The sequence below is a fragment of the Cephus cinctus genome, unplaced genomic scaffold (assembly GCF_000341935.2).
Source record: "Cephus cinctus unplaced genomic scaffold, Ccin1 Ccin1_scaffold1891, whole genome shotgun sequence".
Lineage (NCBI taxonomy): Eukaryota > Metazoa > Arthropoda > Insecta > Hymenoptera > Cephidae > Cephus > Cephus cinctus.
Window position 1 is genome coordinate 23333 of NW_014334049.1, and position 20057 is coordinate 43389.

General features: G+C 34.4%; 5 protein-coding genes and 2 long non-coding RNA genes across 25 annotated transcripts; 4 read left to right on the forward strand and 3 right to left on the reverse strand.

The window, feature by feature from the left end:
- Positions 1-248: 248 nt before the first annotated feature.
- LOC107273958 lies at positions 249-2335 on the forward strand. 3 transcript variants are annotated; one of them, XM_015752652.2, is made up of 5 exons: positions 249-407; positions 587-806; positions 882-969; positions 1038-1268; positions 1335-2335. In XM_015752652.2, exons 2-5 carry the CDS (start codon positions 592-594, stop codon positions 1446-1448), a joined length of 648 nt encoding a protein of 215 aa, XP_015608138.1. In that variant the 5' UTR covers positions 249-407; positions 587-591; the 3' UTR covers positions 1449-2335. The 3 variants fall into 3 exon arrangements, with proteins under 3 accessions (XP_015608138.1, XP_015608136.1, XP_024947023.1); XM_015752650.2 differs by having other exon boundaries at positions 251-407; positions 576-806; XM_025091255.1 differs by having other exon boundaries at positions 259-407; positions 590-806.
- An 848-nt stretch (positions 2336-3183) lies between these two features.
- Positions 3184-5055, forward strand: LOC107273930 (tctex1 domain-containing protein 1-A). 2 transcript variants are annotated; one of them, XM_015752588.2, is made up of 4 exons: positions 3184-3315; positions 3576-3650; positions 4486-4679; positions 4740-5055. In XM_015752588.2, the coding sequence occupies exons 1-4, from the start codon at positions 3292-3294 to the stop codon at positions 4903-4905; spliced, it is 459 nt and encodes a 152-aa protein (XP_015608074.1). In that variant the 5' UTR covers positions 3184-3291; the 3' UTR covers positions 4906-5055. The 2 variants fall into 2 exon arrangements, with proteins under 2 accessions (XP_015608074.1, XP_015608075.1); XM_015752589.2 differs by lacking the exons at positions 3184-3315; positions 3576-3650 and adding an exon at positions 3680-4236 and having other exon boundaries at positions 4740-4905.
- A 369-nt stretch (positions 5056-5424) lies between these two features.
- Positions 5425-6830, reverse strand: LOC112495290. Its single transcript, XR_003061689.1, has 3 exons — positions 6690-6830; positions 6227-6357; positions 5425-6039 (listed from the first exon to the last, which is right to left on the reverse strand). It is a non-coding gene; the product is annotated as an uncharacterized LOC112495290 (long non-coding RNA).
- Positions 6711-15860, forward strand: LOC107273946 (multiple inositol polyphosphate phosphatase 1). 4 transcript variants are annotated; one of them, XM_025091234.1, is made up of 10 exons: positions 6712-7311; positions 9338-9563; positions 10506-10637; positions 10967-11160; positions 11241-11360; positions 11444-11591; positions 11677-11887; positions 11977-12186; positions 14865-15113; positions 15844-15860. In XM_025091234.1, exons 2-9 carry the CDS (start codon positions 9401-9403, stop codon positions 15103-15105), a joined length of 1419 nt encoding a protein of 472 aa, XP_024947002.1. In that variant the 5' UTR covers positions 6712-7311; positions 9338-9400; the 3' UTR covers positions 15106-15113; positions 15844-15860. The 4 variants fall into 4 exon arrangements, with proteins under 4 accessions (XP_024947003.1, XP_024947002.1, XP_015608104.1 ...); XM_025091235.1 differs by lacking the exons at positions 14865-15113; positions 15844-15860 and adding an exon at positions 12596-12991 and having other exon boundaries at positions 6711-7311; XM_015752618.2 differs by lacking the exon at positions 15844-15860 and having other exon boundaries at positions 6713-7311; positions 14865-15836.
- On the reverse strand, positions 7547-11050 carry LOC107273951. The gene is made up of 2 exons (XR_001539378.2): positions 10929-11050; positions 7547-7800 (listed from the first exon to the last, which is right to left on the reverse strand). It is a non-coding gene; the product is annotated as an uncharacterized LOC107273951 (long non-coding RNA).
- Positions 15838-18015, forward strand: LOC107273949. 10 transcript variants are annotated; one of them, XM_015752629.2, is made up of 5 exons: positions 15838-15937; positions 16795-16949; positions 17032-17115; positions 17206-17626; positions 17807-18015. In XM_015752629.2, exons 1-5 carry the CDS (start codon positions 15907-15909, stop codon positions 17854-17856), a joined length of 741 nt encoding a protein of 246 aa, XP_015608115.1. In that variant the 5' UTR covers positions 15838-15906; the 3' UTR covers positions 17857-18015. The 10 variants fall into 10 exon arrangements, with proteins under 10 accessions (XP_015608115.1, XP_015608109.1, XP_015608111.1 ...); XM_015752623.2 differs by having other exon boundaries at positions 17206-18015; XM_015752625.2 differs by having other exon boundaries at positions 15865-15937; positions 16807-16949; positions 17206-18015.
- On the reverse strand, positions 18008-19925 carry LOC107273948 (adenosine 3'-phospho 5'-phosphosulfate transporter 2). Of its 4 annotated transcripts, XM_015752622.2 has the most exons (6): positions 19643-19918; positions 19432-19568; positions 19139-19354; positions 18695-19051; positions 18509-18619; positions 18008-18436 (listed from the first exon to the last, which is right to left on the reverse strand). In XM_015752622.2, exons 1-6 carry the CDS (start codon positions 19677-19679, stop codon positions 18278-18280), a joined length of 1017 nt encoding a protein of 338 aa, XP_015608108.1. In that variant the 5' UTR covers positions 19680-19918; the 3' UTR covers positions 18008-18277. The 4 variants fall into 4 exon arrangements, with proteins under 4 accessions (XP_015608108.1, XP_024947013.1, XP_015608107.1 ...); XM_025091245.1 differs by having other exon boundaries at positions 18509-19051; positions 19643-19925; XM_015752621.2 differs by having other exon boundaries at positions 18008-18619; positions 19643-19912.
- Between the last annotated feature and the right edge of the window lie 132 nt (positions 19926-20057).

Sequence of the window (20057 nt, forward strand, 5' to 3'; positions counted from 1 at the left end):
TGCGCATTCATTATATGTTACCCAAAAAAGATTTCATTTATCAATAATACAGGAACGGATATTACCAACAGTTTTTAGTCCCCTGAAATCAAATTAAAATCAACTCCTTTTGATACAGCTCTTGTCAATTCTATTAAAATCAACAAAAATAATATTTAAACATGAAATAGTTTGTAATTTCATATGGTTACAATACACAGAGTACAATACAGTTGATTATTAATTATGTTGAGACTTATATTGACGATAGCGCGAAGCGATCAATAAGTAGTAGAGCCCCTGTTTTGTCAGAGACAGTTCTCAGAGGCAGATCTAATATTTTTACGATTATAAACCTTATGAGGTACAATTGGATTAATTTGATAGTTAAACGTTATTATCAATTCGCGTGACCAAAATAATTTATAGTAAGTAGACAATATGGTATAGTTTAACATTATTTCTGCTATTATACTTACTCGGTCCTTTATTAATATTTTTTTATTCATTTTGCTGTGTTTTTTGTGAGCCTTATGAAATATAAATAGTTGAAATTGTTCTTCATTTTCCTGTAGAATTTATGTTTCAATTATTAGCTGTTTCACAGAAGAAATGGCATCTTTGGAAGACAGTTGGAAAGAAGCTACTGAAGATTTTGATACTTCAGTTTGTGACTCATGGTTCGAGAGATTGAAAGAAATGTATTCTGAAGAGAAACGCACTTATCACAATCTGGATTCCCTTTGTGAGAAACTATCTCATTATTATGAGATAAAAGACAACTTGAAGAATCCTAAGGCACTGCTGCTTGCCTTATTTTTTCAGAAGTATGATTATCTTTTGCCACTATTATTTTCTATATCTATAAACATAAAATGACATTCTCAATTAAATTATTGCAGCTTTGAGTATGATCCAAAGGCACTCGATGGAGAAGATAAAAATCTTGAGCATTTCAACACCTTTGCGGAGGAAGCTGGCATATCAAATGTAAGAAGCAAAAAAAAATTAATTTTAAAACTTACTAATAATGCCAGCTACTTATTGTTTAATTGTAGGACAGCGAATTGCATTCAGAAACATGTGCATTACTAAAAGCAGCAGCAACTCATAGTACTGAAGCACACAAGGTTGGGGGAGCTTTTGGGGGTGAGGATGCTCATTATCTTTTGGATTTGGATATGGCAGTTTTGGGTGCTGAGCCTGAAAGATATGCTGAATACAGGGAACGAATACGTGGAGAATATTCATTCCTGAGTGAACCAATGTACACAGCATTGAGACTTAAGGTATAGAAAAGAAACTGGTTCTATGACCTTATGCACAATGGAGCTATTGTAAGCTTTTTGCTCTAGGTGTTGCAGAACTTTGTGCAGATACCAAACATTTTTGCAACAAAAGAATTTCGCGATAAATTCGAAGAACAAGCCAGACAGAATATACAAGACGAAGTAGAGTTGCTCTCCTAGAAATATTCTTGTTGTTGTCCTAGCCGTGATAAGTCCTTGCGAGATTAAATCCAGCCAATTGATTAAGTACGGAATAACAATTTTCATGCTTCTTCGTATGAACGTCTTTACATCCGTGCGATATGTTACGGCAGGGCACGTTACGTCGATGAAGAAATTAGGTTCTGTTTTAATGAATAGTCGCAGATTAGATACATGTTAAAACTTATAGTAAAACTTTGTCTGCGATTAGTTCTTTAGAACTGTAAATCGTTATTCTATTACGCTTTTTTTCGGACACTTCATTTAAATGGTGCAGTTCGAGTTAGGTTTAGAGATTGTGAGTCTCGATTTTTGTAATTTTTTTTGTCTCAAATCTAATGCTTGATCGAGACTCTAATGAAACTGAAGCTGAGCATCGTTCGCGTATAAAATTTTACATATTGATTGCTGTAAAATTGACTATCCGCCATTTCCTTCTGTCCGAATGTCACTGAGGATCATTCAATTTTATAAATTGAATGCCTTAGTATTTCAAATATGGATCCTAATTATATTTCTGCGAGAATCAGAACTGGGTTTTTTTTTTGAAACGCAAGCAGTTTATATGCTTTAAAACATCTTGAAGTTTATCAATTACACATTGAAATTGCGTCTCGACAGAATCGACTCTGTCACAATATGGAATTATTCGAAAAACAAGGAATTCTAGACTCGCAAAGGATTTGAAATGATATACAGCTGTATTTTTCTTGTATTTATAAATAATACAAATGACTTAACGTAAAATCGAAACAGACAATACTGAAACAAAAAAAAGATATTACCTTTATTATTTTCCCGAGAAATGTACCACCAACACTAAATTACAATGTACATTAAAATAAATGTAATAAAACATAACTTTATCCAATCATTATTCAATATTCCAATAATCTAAGTTTCAAAACTATATGTATATATAATCATACGATATAGTACATCAGAGTAAACGTTAAATGGTTTACGGTCACGTAATTAGGTAGGAAAATCTATTTTAAGCATGATTCTACTGTACAACTATCAGTACAAGTGAATCTCTTTAGAAACTCACAGTCAGTTTATTTGTTATTGATTATAATACCTACTTAAATATATCTACATCAATATGATCAATGCATATAGGTGCTTCCCAGAAAAGGCAATAAATAGAATGGCAGATAGAGACTACGATTTTGGCAAAGACTACGATTTTGGCGTAAATTTTGTACAATGTTCATGGAGACCATTGAAGCCAAAATATTTAGAAACTATGGATTTAGCCCAAAATATATAACTAGAGATTCTAAATCATATGATCGAGTGATATACGAACTATCTTTACAAGCTGCTACCAATAAAATGGCGTGACTAAAATGGGTTTAATATCCAAGGGCGTAACAATTGGTAACGCTAAATAATGTCGCAACTATAGAATGCTTACGAAAGACAAGAAGCAGGGAAATGCGAATTAGATTCGCCATTGAGAATTGCAGTGCGAATTTGTGACTTTTGCAGAAATTTCTGTACCGTTGGAGAATGATGATGAAATCTGTAATGGGCTAGAACGAATTTTCCGAGTGCCGCGACATTGCATGGTTAATAGACCATTTGAAAAGTCACGCCAATGCGTCGGATTTCGTGATGGTCGGGATTGAACCCTTTTCGAATTTCGGATGCGTGATTTTGGTGTCAGGAATGATTTATAGAACAGACAGTTTCGTAAACATTTCTCAGGATTGTCTATTTTCACCTTGGCTTCCTTTTGTCGATCGGCTAAACGGTAGAAATCATTTTGCTTTGAAACCAGCACGAAAGTGCTCCGTTCTTGCAGTGAGTTTTAGCTATGGCCATAAGCTTTTGGAAATACGTGAGTCATTTAAAAACTAATTATATCATTATGTCTAATTAGTTGACACGTTGTACTCGGCTTAGTGACATAATTCATATTATTATCATACTGTGACGTAGAATATATGCAGAAGTTAAATACGTAATCTTTATAAAATGGATAATTATACCACACGTTGGATAGCATCGTGACATTCGCATCTTCCTTTACGAAATACTTTTAAAGTCAATCATTAGAAATCCCATGTATTTGGATTCTGTGATTATTTGATTTTACAGCTCAAACGTAATGCTGACGATCGTTCGAAATTTCAAAAGCCCGGAAATTTCTACGCTACAAACCGGAAACATAAGGTAAAGTTGAATGCACTCTAAACATTTTATTTGTACACTGACGAGTATCCTACGGTTAATATTTGCGAATGATGTATTACATATTCAGTGCACGATGCCTTAAATGTATTTATGCTGACAATCGGTCGTTTATATGAAGGTCTATTAAGAAGCTTAAGGAATTTTTAACAGCCATCCTACGCACATTGTCATCCGTTAGATCGATTAAAGGGATAACATTGGAATCTATATAGCCGACGGTTGTACACTGTAGATATCTTGGAAGTATTCAAATGATCGAAGATTAGCTTAAAAATTAGAATTACCATTTAAGGGTTGTAAGCTTGTTTGTATATATCCTGTAACAATCGATTTACTGTTTGCCTGTTTGGTCGCTAAGACTCCATCTTGATTTCAAAGGCTTTAATACTTTACAACGAAAATTTCGCTTGAGTTTGAGATTTTATTAAAATTCGAGTGCTCTTGGAATGATTATTTTGGTTGAGTACATTAAATTTTATCACGCCTTTATCAAATGTGAAACAAAATCATCAGCATGCCCATGCAATTAGATATTGTAGATCGAACGAGCGACGAAAATGGCGAGGTAATTATTTACATATGCAAGTTTAAAATTATATTTATTAATTATTGTTCAATCACAGTCAATGAACACACAATATTTTCTATAGTTTTTTCACTATACTTTATTTTTATTGCGTGCGACATCTTATAAATAACATTTGTCATTTTTTGTCACTCTAGAAGACACTCGCTAATCAAAGATGATAATTTAACGTGAAAAGATAAAGGAAGGTGTGTTTAAAAATATTTTATAAAAGCAAATATATTTCAGCCTGCAAGATATCAAAACACCTACAGATTGGAATCATACAATCCATTCAAAATTGAACCTGTGGATAAGATTGTTGAGATGGTAATGACGAATCATTTGGAAGATGCTGTATACGATGCTACTGAGGCGCCAAAGATCTGCAGTGAAATCAGTAGTGAAATTCGCAAGAGGATACTTAAACTAGAATTCGATAGGTATAGTCACTGTATACAATACCACATATAATTTTCTTCCAATGATTTACCTGCTTTCAGATATAAAATCGTGGTGATTGTAACGTTGATAGAAAAATCAAGCCAGTCCTTAGAGAGCTCAATGGGATTTATCTGGGACGTTCAAAGGGACAACTACTCGACCTATACCTTGGAAACACAAACTTTCTACGCCTACTGTTGCGTATTCGGTGTTTATTACGAGTGAACGTTGCGGCGCCGCTGTGAAATCATTCTAAGCGAAGAAGAAAACTTGATTTTCGAAAGTTAGAATCTCTCAATAAATGGTCTACGCTTACATTTGTATATACCTATACAGGGTGTCCCACAATTACCTGACCAACGGGGTATGGTGGTGTTCGGGAGGCACCACTGATCACGAAAATGACCTTCCATTTGTCCGGAAGGTCATAGTTTTTAAATGGGAGCAGGTCAAAGTTGACCAATCAGAGGAAGGCGTCAAGAGAAACGTAGGCACCGGCGAACTCTGAGTTTTCTTCCCTCGCTTTTGTTTCTCGGTGGCTTCGGGCAGGATGACGTCAGCCGAAGACATGCCTATTGGAAACAAGAAACAAGCTACCGAGAAACAAAAGCGAGGGAAGAAAACTCAGAGTTCGTAGGTGCCTACGTTTCTCTTGACGCCTCGTTCTGATTGGTCAAGTTTGACCTGCTCCCATTTAAAAACTATGAACTTCCGGACAAAAGGAAGGTCATTTTCGTGATCAGTGGTGCCTCCCGAACACCGCCATACCCCGTTGGTCAGGTAATTTTGGGACACCCTGTATATTTGTATATACAGATAGTATATTGTTTCATGAGCGAATACACGTACGATATTTTAACGTTTACGTTTATCAGATTTTCATTGATACAAGATTAAGATTCTTTTTTCAGTAATATAAATCACAATTGAACTATTATTATATTATGTAAGGATTCGAATTTCCTTTTAAGCTTAACAAAAAGCTTAAGAATTTAACCCAGAAATGATCGTGTTATTTTCTTCTCCATTTGAAAAGCATTCGATTGTGTTATCTCAAATATCCCACGTGGTTATTCCCGGTTTAATCACGTGCGTTTGTGCACCTGACTGATGTGTAACACGTGCGTTTATTATTAGATACGATCATCCTGTGAAATCCTGATAACTATGCTCGATGTACCGTAAAAATCAGTAGCACGTAATCTTGACCTACTTTTACGATACATAATATACATATATAGCGAGGGTAACAATAGCATCAACAGGTGATACATACACGTGCATTTCTAAATGAGCCCAGGATGATCTTGACATTTGAGATACATCGTGAAGATGACTTTTCCATTATGGCATATTAAACTGTAACGTATAACAACGATCATAACTTATAACTGTATATAATAAATATAAATATTAATTTGAGATTTTCATAAAGAAAGCAATCATGACCAAGGTCATGGCACTAAGTGGAAGACAGAGTTAATTAGAGTAATTAATTATAGAATTATAATAATAATGATCAACAAATGTCATCAATGACAATCACCTGAGTATAATAACTGCTTCACTATAATCTTCACCGTTGATTAGTTAACCTCGAAAATTTTCTTCCATTTTTTCTCACTAACGGATCATCTGTCTCCTTATGAGAGTGCACCAGGTCGAGACACGGGGAACCTTCAACGTTTAAAAGACACTGTTACCTTGTCTCGCAGCATGAAAAGGTAGAGGGAGTATAAGATAGAGGGGATCCAGGTTCAAGTAGAACGGTGTAAAAGAGTTTTGTAATGTGGGAAGGAGCAGAGGAGAGTGGGACGATCTGGTACGCGAGTGGTATACGTATGATGTAAGCTAGGAACACGTAAATAGGTATAGTACCCATAGGCATGCATGAATGCGAGGACTTGCATGCGTACCTAACCTGGCGAGTGAGAAAGAGGGAGAGAGAGAAAAAAGTAATGAAGTGACGAAAGGAACGAGAAAGAGCAAGTATGTAAGTAATGACACACCGGTGACCATAGCGACAGTTTGCGAGCAGCTTCTCGTGTGTCGCCGTCGTGGAGGTGACGTTCGGTGACCTGTTGACTCAAAGACGAACGAGGAATCCATGACGTCATAATTCTTTGGGCCTTAACAGTCGACCCCAAATCAAGTCTGCCTGCCGCTACTGTCGGCTATTACTCCGCCCGGACTTCTTCCGCGTTCCGTCTCTCATTGCTTTCGCAAGGAGAAGCCTCTGGCTTTGTACAACTTCCAGTTCGTATTTTGACTCGTGAACGATTACTGGGCGAGGAGGAATCAACTGAACGTCCGTGTATTGAAACGTAACGGTTTTACAGACGCGAGTGGCACCTTTGAAAAATTTCTTCTTAACTTATATTTTTGAATAGTGATGGTGGCGCGCTCGGGGGATTTATTGAGCGTGACGGTTTGAACGCCGCGATTTATAGACCTATTTTTTTAAATCGTTTCGGTGTCATTGTTATTTCATTTTACGGTATTGTTGACGTTCGCTCGGTTGTCAGTGACTTTTTGATTTTACTTTTTTATCGCGTTCTACGTTTTCTATTTATCTGCTGGATCTTGCTGGTTCTTCCTGTGGTTCTGAGGAAATATTGAGGAATTATTTTGGTACGTCTCTCAGTAATTTTTAAAGCATAATCATCGGCAGGCTTTGCCGAAGATAATTTTGACAATGCCACTAATACAAATAAGAATAACAACCGAACAATTATTATTGATAAATGCAGAAATGATAACTATTGACGTTAAAAATTCTTATTGTATAATTCATAGAAAACATAATGACATTAGTAATTACACAAACGCTAAATACACATAGCATTGTATAAGATTAATGAACCAATTGACAAAGTATATCCTCTGTATTACACATGTCTAGTTACAATATTGTAATTTATCCTTAAGCCTCGTACACACCATTTTTTTTAAATCCTGCTTTATCCTTTATTTACAATAATGCAATTGGTATTTCCGACTTGATATTTTTTCCTTTCACAATTGCAAATTGTCATCATATACACGTAATTGTTGTCTATGTTGCTATCTTCATCCAAATAACGTAAATACATCCGTCCAGTAACTTGATAGTATTACTACCTATAAAATATAAGAAAAGCCGATGCTTCTTTATACATACCTAAGTGAAATTAAAAAAATACTAAATGACCTGACTCCGTGCTTTATCAAAAGATTTAAAATTGACCCTTGACCATTTGATAAAGGTTGTCTGAGTTTTATTTGTATAAACCAAAGACAGCCATATCATTGAATAAATTACTAAAATACATACAAAATATATACAACCTATCGATATCCATTTCAAGTTAAATTCAGAAATTTATAATTTATTTTCTTGCTGGCCTTTGCATCGGTTTTCTCCAACGATTCGTTTGGTTCTACCTAAACGTCCTTGAAGGATCGACTAGACGTTCAGGTAATCAATTGAATAATTAATACAACATGGTTCGATCAATAAATACAGTATCCATTGTTTAATTATCGATAATGCAAAACAAAAATTCCCGCAGCTAATTTCCTCCATTTATTATTTTTCAGATTAATCTGATTTCTATATATAGATGAAAATGGTTTGATTATCGTTTAAGAAATAATCGACAAGATAGATTGAAACTTATTAGATGTTTATAATACAATTCAATTAAATCGAATTTTAAAAAAATTATGACTTTAACACAATATCATCTCTATCGATCAATCGATGATTCGCATTCGTAATTAAGAATGAATATGTGAAAAATGAATGAGAAACAAATTAACCTAAAACAATCTATTAATTCATTATACACGCTTATAGACGAAGTTATTTTTAAAAGAGGAAACTAGGGTAATTCTTCCGTTACAAATTTTACGCCACGTATAATCATCGCAAATACATCCACTGTATTAAATGGAAGTACGACTGCGCTAAAGTGGCTATTGGCCGTCAAGTTAGCAGGTAGAATTCGATACTCCAGTTTTGGAAGTTTCGTGCGACACACTTACGCCGTGTGTACGGTTGAGTGGTAAAGACTTCTGGGTGTATAGAATTTTTTTTAATATGTACAACAAAAAAGAAAAAATGGTGTAATACGTGCAATATTATTGATACATATTATGTCACTTTCACTTTCTTTCGCATTGACTGCATAGACAATATTGCAAGACAAATAAAAAGTGGCACGTATGACTTTTATCAAACAGATTGGCTTATCGTGAATTTACTCAGAGAAAAATTTCGTATTAAGTACAAGTAATTAAAAAAAAAATTGAATTTCATATCTCACAACTAAAAAAGATCGATCGATATCCATCGAATCTATCGTTTATATAAAATAATAAGATCAGATTAAGTCTTCATATATATATATATATTTATCATAAAGTATAGACCTTTCAGGTAGAAGTGATTTGCGAGATCAAGTATGTGAAAGTTGGATTGAAAATCGTTAAGAAAAAGTATTTCAAAATTAATATAAATATATATAGTATCGTACAGTGGCTCTAACATAAGACAATCGTACGTTACGAGAGTTCGGAGCTTGTAAAGCGAGAATCGACTAACGTCGAATCGATGGGTGAAGAAAGTGGAAGAGAAAAAGCATATTGCTAATAATTCTTATATGTTTTGTTACAGTTTGGCAACGACAAAGGGGACAGAGTACATACCGAGTGAAATTGAACAAGAAACATAAACAAGATGCTGTTGCCGCTGACTATCGTGGCATTTCTGAGCAGTCAGATTATCGCACGTGATCATGACTATTGTTATGCGGACGATGACAATCCATATCTATACATGGCTACGAAAACCGCTTATCAATTTGTTCATGGTGGCAAAACGCGATACCAAACTATACCAAGTAAGTATATTTACACTTGTAGTAGATTTAGTAGACCCAATGGTCAGAAAACCAAATGTACCATATATTGGCTATGTTACCATCGGAGTCGAATTATAGTTTAATTACATTGGATGTATACCTGTGGCTCACTGATATAGATATATACAACACAGGTATTTGATTTTTTGACTGCGGCAGAAACAATAACCATTGAAATGAAATTTCGTGAATGGTTTATTCTCATGAAATGCCGATGCATTGGAAAAGAATACTATTTTATGCTGGTGCATATCTGAATATACGTTCACTGCATGTTGAATTTTATTGTATTTTTTATATATTGTCATTAACAGAAGAATAACCATGTAGGGAGTTTCATTTGAATGGTACATTTTGCTTTCTCAAAATTGGATGAAAAAACGAATATCTTAAAAAAATGTACTATAGTTTACTATAGAATTATTATTACTACAAGGATTATATGGGTCTAGCTTCAGGTGGTACGTTTGGATTGAATAACATTGTATACTAACTTGATAGAGGATTAGCTCATTTACCACTTATGGTGTCTTGTTAGCTTCTACTAGATAAAAACTTTTTTTACTTAGTGTACTAGTAGATATTGATACACTGTGACGTGTTAAATTTTTGTATTTACACATTACAGTGTATGCTTATTGCACCATGACTGTTTAAAGTCCAGGGGATAACGGATCGTTAGATGTAACTATTTGTAAATTAAGAGATTACTCAATTTTAGTATTTGGCTGTTAAACAGGCTAGGGATCTATAGTAGGGTGAGTGAAAGATAATGAATTAGTGTACAAGGTGAAGCTGAATAGATGGTGCAACCGGTAGCTGAGGGGAACCTTGAGAGAGAATCTATTGAAATTTTAGTTTTATTACTAATTATGTATACTTTTGTGGATTTTGAGTAATGGAAATCTTATTATTTCGCAGATTGTAATCCAGTGCAAATTTGGATGCTGGCAAGACACGGAACGCGCTATCCAAAGAAGTCAACGATAACGAAGTTACATACGCTGCCAAAGCTACGTGATCAAATAATCTATAATCATGAGATTCGTGGATGTAAGTTGATTAGCGACTAAAGTCATCGGATTTTAATGGTGCTGTTTCATTGGTATACCGTTAGGTACAGATACTATACCCGCACGTTGAATTAGCATGACAAAATAATGATAGATAATATCCCTCCATCCAGTATCAATCTGATGCTTAAATCCACTTATGGTATTACTGGATTAGGTAGATTATACAATTCGAATTAAACTTATGGTTCCTGCTAATCTAGTCGCTTAATTTGTTTTCAAGCAAGCTCGATTAATAATTAGAAATTCAGAAACATTCTTCGTGACTTACATACGGTATTGTTCTAAGAAATGTGTTACACGTTACAGTCGGTAATCTGTGCGACAAAGATCTTAAGAATCTACAATCATGGAACAGCATACAAAATTTGACCGAGGACATGGCTCAGTATCTGACAGTCCAAGGAGAAGAAGATTTGAAACTTCTGGCACGTCGCCTTCAGACCAATTTTCCAGAGCTTCTGCAACCAAGCGCAGCCAATATCACATCCACTAATTATAAGGTATGGTTAAAAGGTTTCCCCACTTAGCTTGGTGCTTTTTAAAATTAGGCTGCTCAATAATAAAATTATTGATTTTTCAGTTCAGGTCAACGGACAGTCAACGTACCAAAGCTAGCTTGACATCATTCATGCATGGTCTCTTTGGAAGTTCCAATGCTGTCACTCCTGAGCATACACCAGCGAATGATACACTGTTGAAAGTAAATAAGTAAATTTTAGTTATCACTTGTCGAATTTAATGAATATTCCTTAATTGGTATATCAACTGAAATTTTATATTTAGGCGTACAAGGTATGCGATTCTTATCAAGAGACCTTAAACGATCCATCAGTTTTTGAGGAATCCAGTAAATTTGGAAATGGCATAGAGATTGAGAATCTTTTGCACAATGTAAGTCGCCGTTTAGGATTTCGCTACAACATCACCACGAGTAAGGATACATTTTTAAGAATGTTCAATTAACTTAGTGTTGTATTGATACAGGATTTTCTACAGTCGTTTAATTTTTTATCCAGCATCCGTGGGTCTGATGTATGACATGTGCCGGTATGAGAAAGCATGGAACGTGACGAAGGTATCACCCTGGTGCGCGGTATTCACTGTAGACGAACTCCAGATACTGGAGTACCAGGAGGATCTGTACTATTATTATTACACGGGTCCATCTAGAGAGATTAATGCTCGTGTAGGATGTCCACCATTACAGGATATGTTCCAGCACTTTCAGTAAGTTTTACTAGATTATAAAATATATTTAACACCATATGGACCCTGACGATTGTTATAAAGTTGAAATGTTGTTTCCTTAATTTTAGAAAACTCGAGGGATCTGAGTATTCTCATCAACCCAAGGGTATCTTTTACTTCACTCATTCAGGCTCTTTGCAAACCACCATGACTGCTTTGGGAATCGCCAAAGATAAAGTACCCTTGACAGCCTCCAATTACAAGGAGATGTCTAAACGTCTTTGGAGAACTTCTGAAATTGGTTCTTTCGCTACCAACATCGTTGCTGTATTTTACAAGTGAGTTTTAAATGTCCTATATAATATAGAATAATATTTCTATTCTACCCTGTGATTTATTATCTTGTTATGAACCTACCAAACGAGAAACCATTACTAATTGTCGAACACCTAGTAATACCAATTATTGGGTGCTTAAATTCAGCAATAAACCTGATATAACATAGTTAATCATACAAGGCAAGCACTAACCACAGAGAATTATGATTTTTACAATACGGTAATTGTATTGCATGGTCGGTTCTTGCATTGTGGGTTTTGGTAAAAATTGGCAGATTGTATATAATATACAGGGTGACAAAGATTTCTTGTAAAGATTGCGTAGATAAGCTCTTCGCTTAGAACTCTAATACGATTGCTGACTGTTTGAACAAATTTATTATTAATTTTCTCCGTACTTCGAAAGCAGCACCAATCCAATTATCGAATTGCATCCTGTCGCCACGATTTAATCTTCATGAGAATGCAGAAACGTCGATGAAATAGAGACGCTGAAGAGTATTGTTATACAATTTGAAGTAAGCCGTTAAAGTGGATTAACGGAATGGCAATTTGCATAGTGTTGGTACACAACGACTTATTGAAAAAATAGCATTGTAAAAATAGCCCATACACAGACACGAAAGGTACAGTTTACAAACTAGATCTATGATAAAGAAGGGATATATGGATGGTGCTAATCCTTTTAAAGAAAATTGCATTCACGTCAGGAGTCGCCAGTATTTTTCATGCAGTCGTCACTATGAAGTACGTGTGGCAAGTGTTACTGCTATTTTACGCAAGTTTGCCATGCACCGTGCAAGAACGAGAAAATTTAAAAATAACATATCGACTGAGCAATATTTTGAAGAATATTATTAAAGATGTAAATCCTTATCGAATGGCTTTCTTATCTCATGAACTGGAACGGTCTGATGCGGTTCGGGAAATTAACGAACTGTCAAAAGCTATTTTTAAATCAGTGCCATTTTACATCCTCAGCATTGCTAAAAATCAGAATGACAAAATCAATTATACTCAACCGATACTTTCTAAGGATAATATGGTCAAAATGAACTTCATTGTGGGTCTTTATGAAGCACGAAATTCCTCTCAGATTTTAAAGGATCTCACCTTGATAGACTTGTCACGAAAGATATCAGATAATACTCAAAAACCCAAATGCTTGCTGATCATATTTCTACAATCTGAAAGCGACAGTCTTGAGCCTCTGATGGGACTCATGTGGAATAAGAAATTATTTGATGTAACAATTTTGGAAGTGGTTATTCGAAAAATTCATGGGGGTGGGATTGCTCAAACTTCTGAAGTGAATAAGATGATTGTTCATCAATACAATGAGTTTGTGCAGAGCTATACAAAGCGTTTGTATTCTCCAGACGTGACGTGGTTCCCAGAGAAGCTTCGCAATATTCAAAAAAGTAAAATTACAGTGGAAGCCGTAATTGTACCTTGGAATAAATCTGTTAGATTAAATAGAAAATGCAAGTTATCCGGTCGAGATGGTTACATATTCAAAACCTTTTTTCAATTTATTAATGCCAGTGCGGTCATACGTCAATGTGAAAATATAACTAACAAATATCATAACCACAAAAAATATAGGAGTAGAATTCGCGTTGCAGAAGGAAAGAGTGAACTCTTGATAAACCATGTGATGTATCTTAACCGCGAACAGTTAAAAGGTATTCAAAACAGTATATTTGTGGAGTCAGAAAAATATTGTGCTTTAGTGCCACTGTATACGAACGTTGAAGTTAAAGTATCTCATCACGTAATCATTTCATTACTGTGGACTTTTGCAATTGTAATAATTTCATGGATTTTGTCGATCGTATTTAAATTTCCAAACCGTATATGGAATCCAGCTAACGTATTTATCATACTCTGCGGAATGCCAGTGTCAAGAAAACCATATGTATTGAAAGAAAGAATTGCGTTTGGCATTGTTATATTAATATCCATTAGTTATTCGTCAGTGGCTTACTCAATCTTGACAGAAACATTTACTATTAACAGCAAGCCGATACACATTCGGTCCTTTGACGAGCTGGATAAATCCGGTCTTATTCCGGTTGTGAACAGGAATCTTTATAATAATGTATTTAAAATTGCTACTGGGCCGCTTTTGAACTTGAAGAACAAGGCAATTATTTACGATAACCTAACTCAATGCATCGTTGATATGGTAACATACAGAAATACAACGTGTCTAATGTGGTTTAAGGAGGCTGAAGTGACGGTGCATAAAATCAATAATTATTTGAAAAATGTTCAAGACGATGAATTACGATTCGAAATTATGCAACCCTGCTTTTGGCTAACACTGCAGACATATGTATTCCATAAGAACTCGCCTTACGTCGATAAATTCAACAAGTTTTTACGTCACTTACTGGAAGGAGGATTGACGAAGAAGTGGCGTGATAACGAAGTCGAGGCGGATGCTAGCCATTTTTACAAAATGGAAAAGCAGAAGAAATTTGAAAATCGAGAGCAACAACGCAAGTTTATATGGGACCTCTGCGTGGTCCTTGGTTGCGGCCATTTAATAGCCTTCATTGTGTTTCTGTTGGAAATTATTGTAGCAAAAATTACTTCTAAAAGGAGTTCAAATGTATGAAAAGTAAGGGAAATTAAACTCACGCATTATAACTGTTCATTTTTTTTCATTTCAGGTGCACAACGTCAGATTCTCCCAACAAAGTAATGTTCTACGTGGCCGAAAAGCCTCTGCTCTTCCAAGGATGCGACGTGGGTCTCTGCGATTGGGAGTATCTAAAAAATAAATTGGGCAAAGAAGCTTTTGAATGCAGCCTAGATTTCTGTTGGGATGGAAGTGGAGCCACGTCACTGATAAACGGAAGTCTTGGAATACTTCTGTTTCCTGCACTCACGTTATTATTTCTTGGACGTTAAAAACCACTGTATGTTATGACCAATTAATCATCACCGGAAGTAGTTATATTTTATAGATATATTGACATAGGATTTATTGAGGTGTTCCACACGCATGTTATTCTACTTGAGAGTTTGTACACTGCTCAGTCGACTGTTGTACGGCTGCGTGTCTCAGTTTAGATTTTGAAAATCAAAATAACTTTCTCCGCAATTCTGAACTGACGTCGGAGCACTCATTAAATATATCCTGGATATCGTGTGCTTGTGCATTCACCTTGAATACGGAATGGTAAATAATATATAGCCATTAGTGCAGCAGTAGGCAAAAATACGATCTACAGGTACTTCACTGTAGTTTAGTGAGTCTCAGGCATATTTTTAATATAAAATTGCAACACAGTGCAAATCTAACAAATGATAATTATCCTTGAAAATCTTCAATAAATAATACGTGAAGGGTTTTCAATAAGATTATAGATATACATATTGTATGTGTGCAAAGTTCAATTGTATTATACTCTATTATAGCAAAGAATCACGTTCGTTGAATTTGACTAGAGTCGTTCGTGTGTCAAGTGATATTAAATGCACGGCGTGTTACAAACAGGATAATTAGTAACAATCAATAAGTGTGATTTATCACTACTCCGTCCCGAAAGTGCAACCTTCCAAGATTGAGAAAAGTGTTGTATCAGTTCAAATCACCATCAAAGTTTCTTGTGTTAATAAAAGAACATTAGTGTTACTTCTCAACAGAGTTTAAATACTCCGCTCATTCCCGGATCCCAGGCTCGATTTCCATTCGACAGGTAGAGCAACATGACAGTCGAATGGGAATACAAGATAAAAAGTAAGCCAAACTTACTAATCAAGTGACTTATAACAAATTGTTGCAAGACTTTCACAATTAAATGACCATTCAAACATATTTGCTCTCTCAGCAATTTGTTCTGCTGACACAGCCGTTGGTTATATGTATTTAGCAGCAATGCTGGCGAGCAAGAGCTTTTGACGGATTATTTGGTAGTAAATTTGCAAAAGGTATAGAATTGAACCAATCAAATGTATTTGTTTCCTAAGTGGTGTTCCGCTGAACACAACCATTGTGTGTATAGGAGGCAGTAGGAGGAATAGGATTGAGTTCTGCGAAAGTGTTGTAAGATGATGCGAAGTATGAACAAAAAATATGAAATTTTAGATTCTGTTATGACAACTGCTCTTGAAGTAATAATTTTAAAATTAATCGGATCATTTAAATTGGTGTACGAGAAGTTAAAGTGACAATTCTGTTTCACAGTTTAAATAGTAAACTTTAGTAAACACATTCCGTTAATTGAGCCAGGCCTGTGATTCTATAATTCTTTGTCATTCTTCGTTTAGTATCCATTAGTTTGGCGTTAGTTTGCTTCGGTACAGTCAAGCATTGCCAAAGATCGGCAAAGGTTTATATTGCTTTAAAGGTATATGTTTTTTAAATTATTAGCTTTTTAAATTATAATCAATATATTCTGTTTTCGCAATATCGCTTTGTCTAGAGTAGAGTTTCTTTTAGAAATCGGTATTTTTCGTACCGTACTAATTTTTGTTTACAGTCTAAATACGCATATTGTCTGTAATAACATATAACCTGAAATTCATATAAAGTTGTGTCATATGCGAAATAGAAACGTTCGAGTATTATTCTAATTAAAATAATTGACTTTACAGTATATTGTTTAGATATAATAATGGATTTGAGGGAGGACATTAAACGAGCTACGAAAATTAATCCATCTCATAATTCAAACTGGCATGTAAAGTCCAGGAGCCAAACCAAAAATTCTCGTCCAAATGAAAAACGTTTTACCAATGTAAACTTTGAGGTATTTAGTACTTTCTTTATTGAACTATTGCATTTTTATATAAACTTCTCTATGAAAATTGTGTAAAAATCATCTTGTTTAGCCAGATGAGGATCCATCTAACCATTATTCTTCTATATCTAAAATCTTCACCTGCCAAGACGAAGTGATATCCAATGTAATAGAAGTAAGTAATGATTAATAAGCTTCTCAAATGCCTTTCTAAATATTATTAAAATCATTAGTTTATTAATTATGTGATTATTTTTTTTTTCAGGTCAATGGTGGTATTGATTATTCCAATGAATCCATTGAACAACATTTAAGATTTCGACAGTTACAAAAACTTAATACTGTAAATGTCAATGATATGAAATATCTTGAAGAAAGCACTTCGATGAATTATGACATTCCTAGTTATGATACATCCACTTCAGATATTGATTTAAATAATATAAATATTATAGAGGATAATTCCTGTTCTGTAAAGCCAGAAAATGAACAGACAGGTATTCAAATGTTTTCAAGAAATGCCTTGATATCTGGATTAATTAAAAATGAAGTGATTCGTGTGGAGGATTTATATATTGAAAACACAATTGCTAAAGAAAATAGCCCTATCGAAAGCAATTCTCAGTGTGAATCAGTTTCTGATGATTCACGATGTCTATCTTGTAAAGACGACACAACAAGCGAGAGTGAGTCATTAGTAGATTATAATAGTCCTCTTTTAGTACCCCATCCAAATGAACCAGATTTCTTTGGTCATCCTCTCCAAATTTTTGGAAAGATGGAAGAACAGGGTATAGATTTTACAATTCCTTCTGCTGGTGTCAAGAAAACTGTTACACCAAGACAATTTTTTATGAACATTCCAGAAAGTACATTCGCTTTCGTATCAAAGAAGAAAATCGACAAATCTAGTTGAGTGCAAGCGCATGTTATATGCGCGGTGACGAAGAAAGTTGTCTTTCCATAATCCTATGGATACAAAAATGAATGAACTGTTGAGACTGGGTATGTTGGGACTTGGATCCACGCCACATAAGAGTTATTTCTGCAAATAAACGATTTACACGTATGCAAAAAAAGATTTTTAATATCAATATAGAATCTGAGATTACACTTCCTTTTAATTGTATTTACTATGTACGTATTAATACTATACATATATATATTAATCTTGTAAGCACGAATGGGAATATACATATAGAACAAAATGTGCAAAGAATATTCATGGTAGGCAATAAAAGTACCGTAGATAAAAAAAATATTCGTCCATTTTCATATGTGCAGACCAAGTATAGCTGTGCTTGTACGTACAGAGCAAATACAAATTATATTTTTTTTTACACATTAGCCATCAACTGTCTCTGTATACGATTCTGGTTGCTCCAACATCTCTTCAGTTTTATCCATATTTCACGCAGGTCACTCTTAGAATTTCCTTGTTTACTATAAATGTTTAGGTAAATTCCCAGAATCACTAGTAATCCCGACCAAAGATACTGAAATGAAAATGGTTTATAGAAAAACATGAAACTGATAATAATGGATACGGCTTTTCGACAAGTTGTTACTGTTGCGGCTACGAAGGCACCACAGCATTGGACCAGAGTTAGGACAATCTGAATGCCAAGGTATCCACAGAGTGAAAATAGTAGACCATATCCATACACTTCCACGGGATGCTGAAATTCTTGTCTGTAGTAATTCTCATAAGAAGTTTTAAACGTAATAAGCATATGCATTTTATTAAAAATTACCTTGGCACAAAAGGATACGCCTTTTACAAAATCACCTGTCAGTAAAAGGATCAACAGCAAGTATAAGAACCCAATACTATATGAGTATAATACAACTTCTGTGTTAGTCCCTTTGTACTGCCGCATTGCTTTTTCTTGTACATTTCCAATGATTGCATCGCACAATAATGCACAACTGATCATAACCACTCCAATGAAGTCAAATCGTGGTGAAATCATGCTGTCAGCAAGGGTAAAAAGGATTAGGCCTATGCACATTAAGCTAGCTGCTAGAAAGTCTAGCAACCTATATTTTTTTCCTTGGATTAAAATACTGCCAACCATTACAGGAATTAATTTGCAGCATTTAAATATCACCTATGTAAAGAAATTTTATCTTTGTTATATGTAAACAACAATTCATGTTATTAGTGTTAGTCAATATAAAGAAGCTTTATTACGAACCTGAGTAGGATAATTGAGATAGCCCAGGGAAGAATTTGAAAATCCCATTGTGCCAAGGGTCAATAAGGCTAACAATAAATATGTTCCAATGGATATTTTTCGAACAATATGCTTAACACGACATTCTATTAGTCCAAAAACGGTGTAATAACCGAATTGAATTAAAGTTAAATACCAGCCATAGGGTCTGAACCCATCCAAGGTGAATATTAATTCCTGTTAAACAATTATATTAATGATATGAGTAAGTATTAATACAATGATAATGTTACAAGAAAATTTACTATAAATACCTGCAGATATCCATACAAGATAAAAAACACAAATACACCTAAACTGCACAAAAGTAATTGTGACTTGACAGTGTAGTTTGTCAAATCAAAACACAGTAATTGTATTTTTTTAATATCGTTATCAGTTTTGTATTCACCTATAATATATCAATTGTTATTGTTAAGTTTGTCTTATTAATTAATACACAATACATTTAGTAGTAAAACTTACCCGGTTTATTATCCACGTAAACACCTTTGAAAGACATAATGTTACAATTCTACAGGAATAACCTATTTTTCATGTTATGGACCGCAAAACTTTTAGTTCACATCATATTAAATTGACGAGTTTCTTCCATTTACAACACAATTACGTTTAACTGCGGTCTGAGTTATAGAAAACACGATTATTTTATTATGGAACAATAAATTGTAGGTAATAAACAAAGTGTAATAAGCGGTTGAAAGCCGCACAGTACAATATCTGAATCACTGATATATATACTTATCACTTATATATATACTGAATACTTTGATTTAGGTAGGTACATTAGTATGACCAAAGATGTTGCTATGTGTGTATAGTCTAACATTTAATATTTTGGAGTATAAAAATATAAATAAATTAATGAAACAGAAAATAA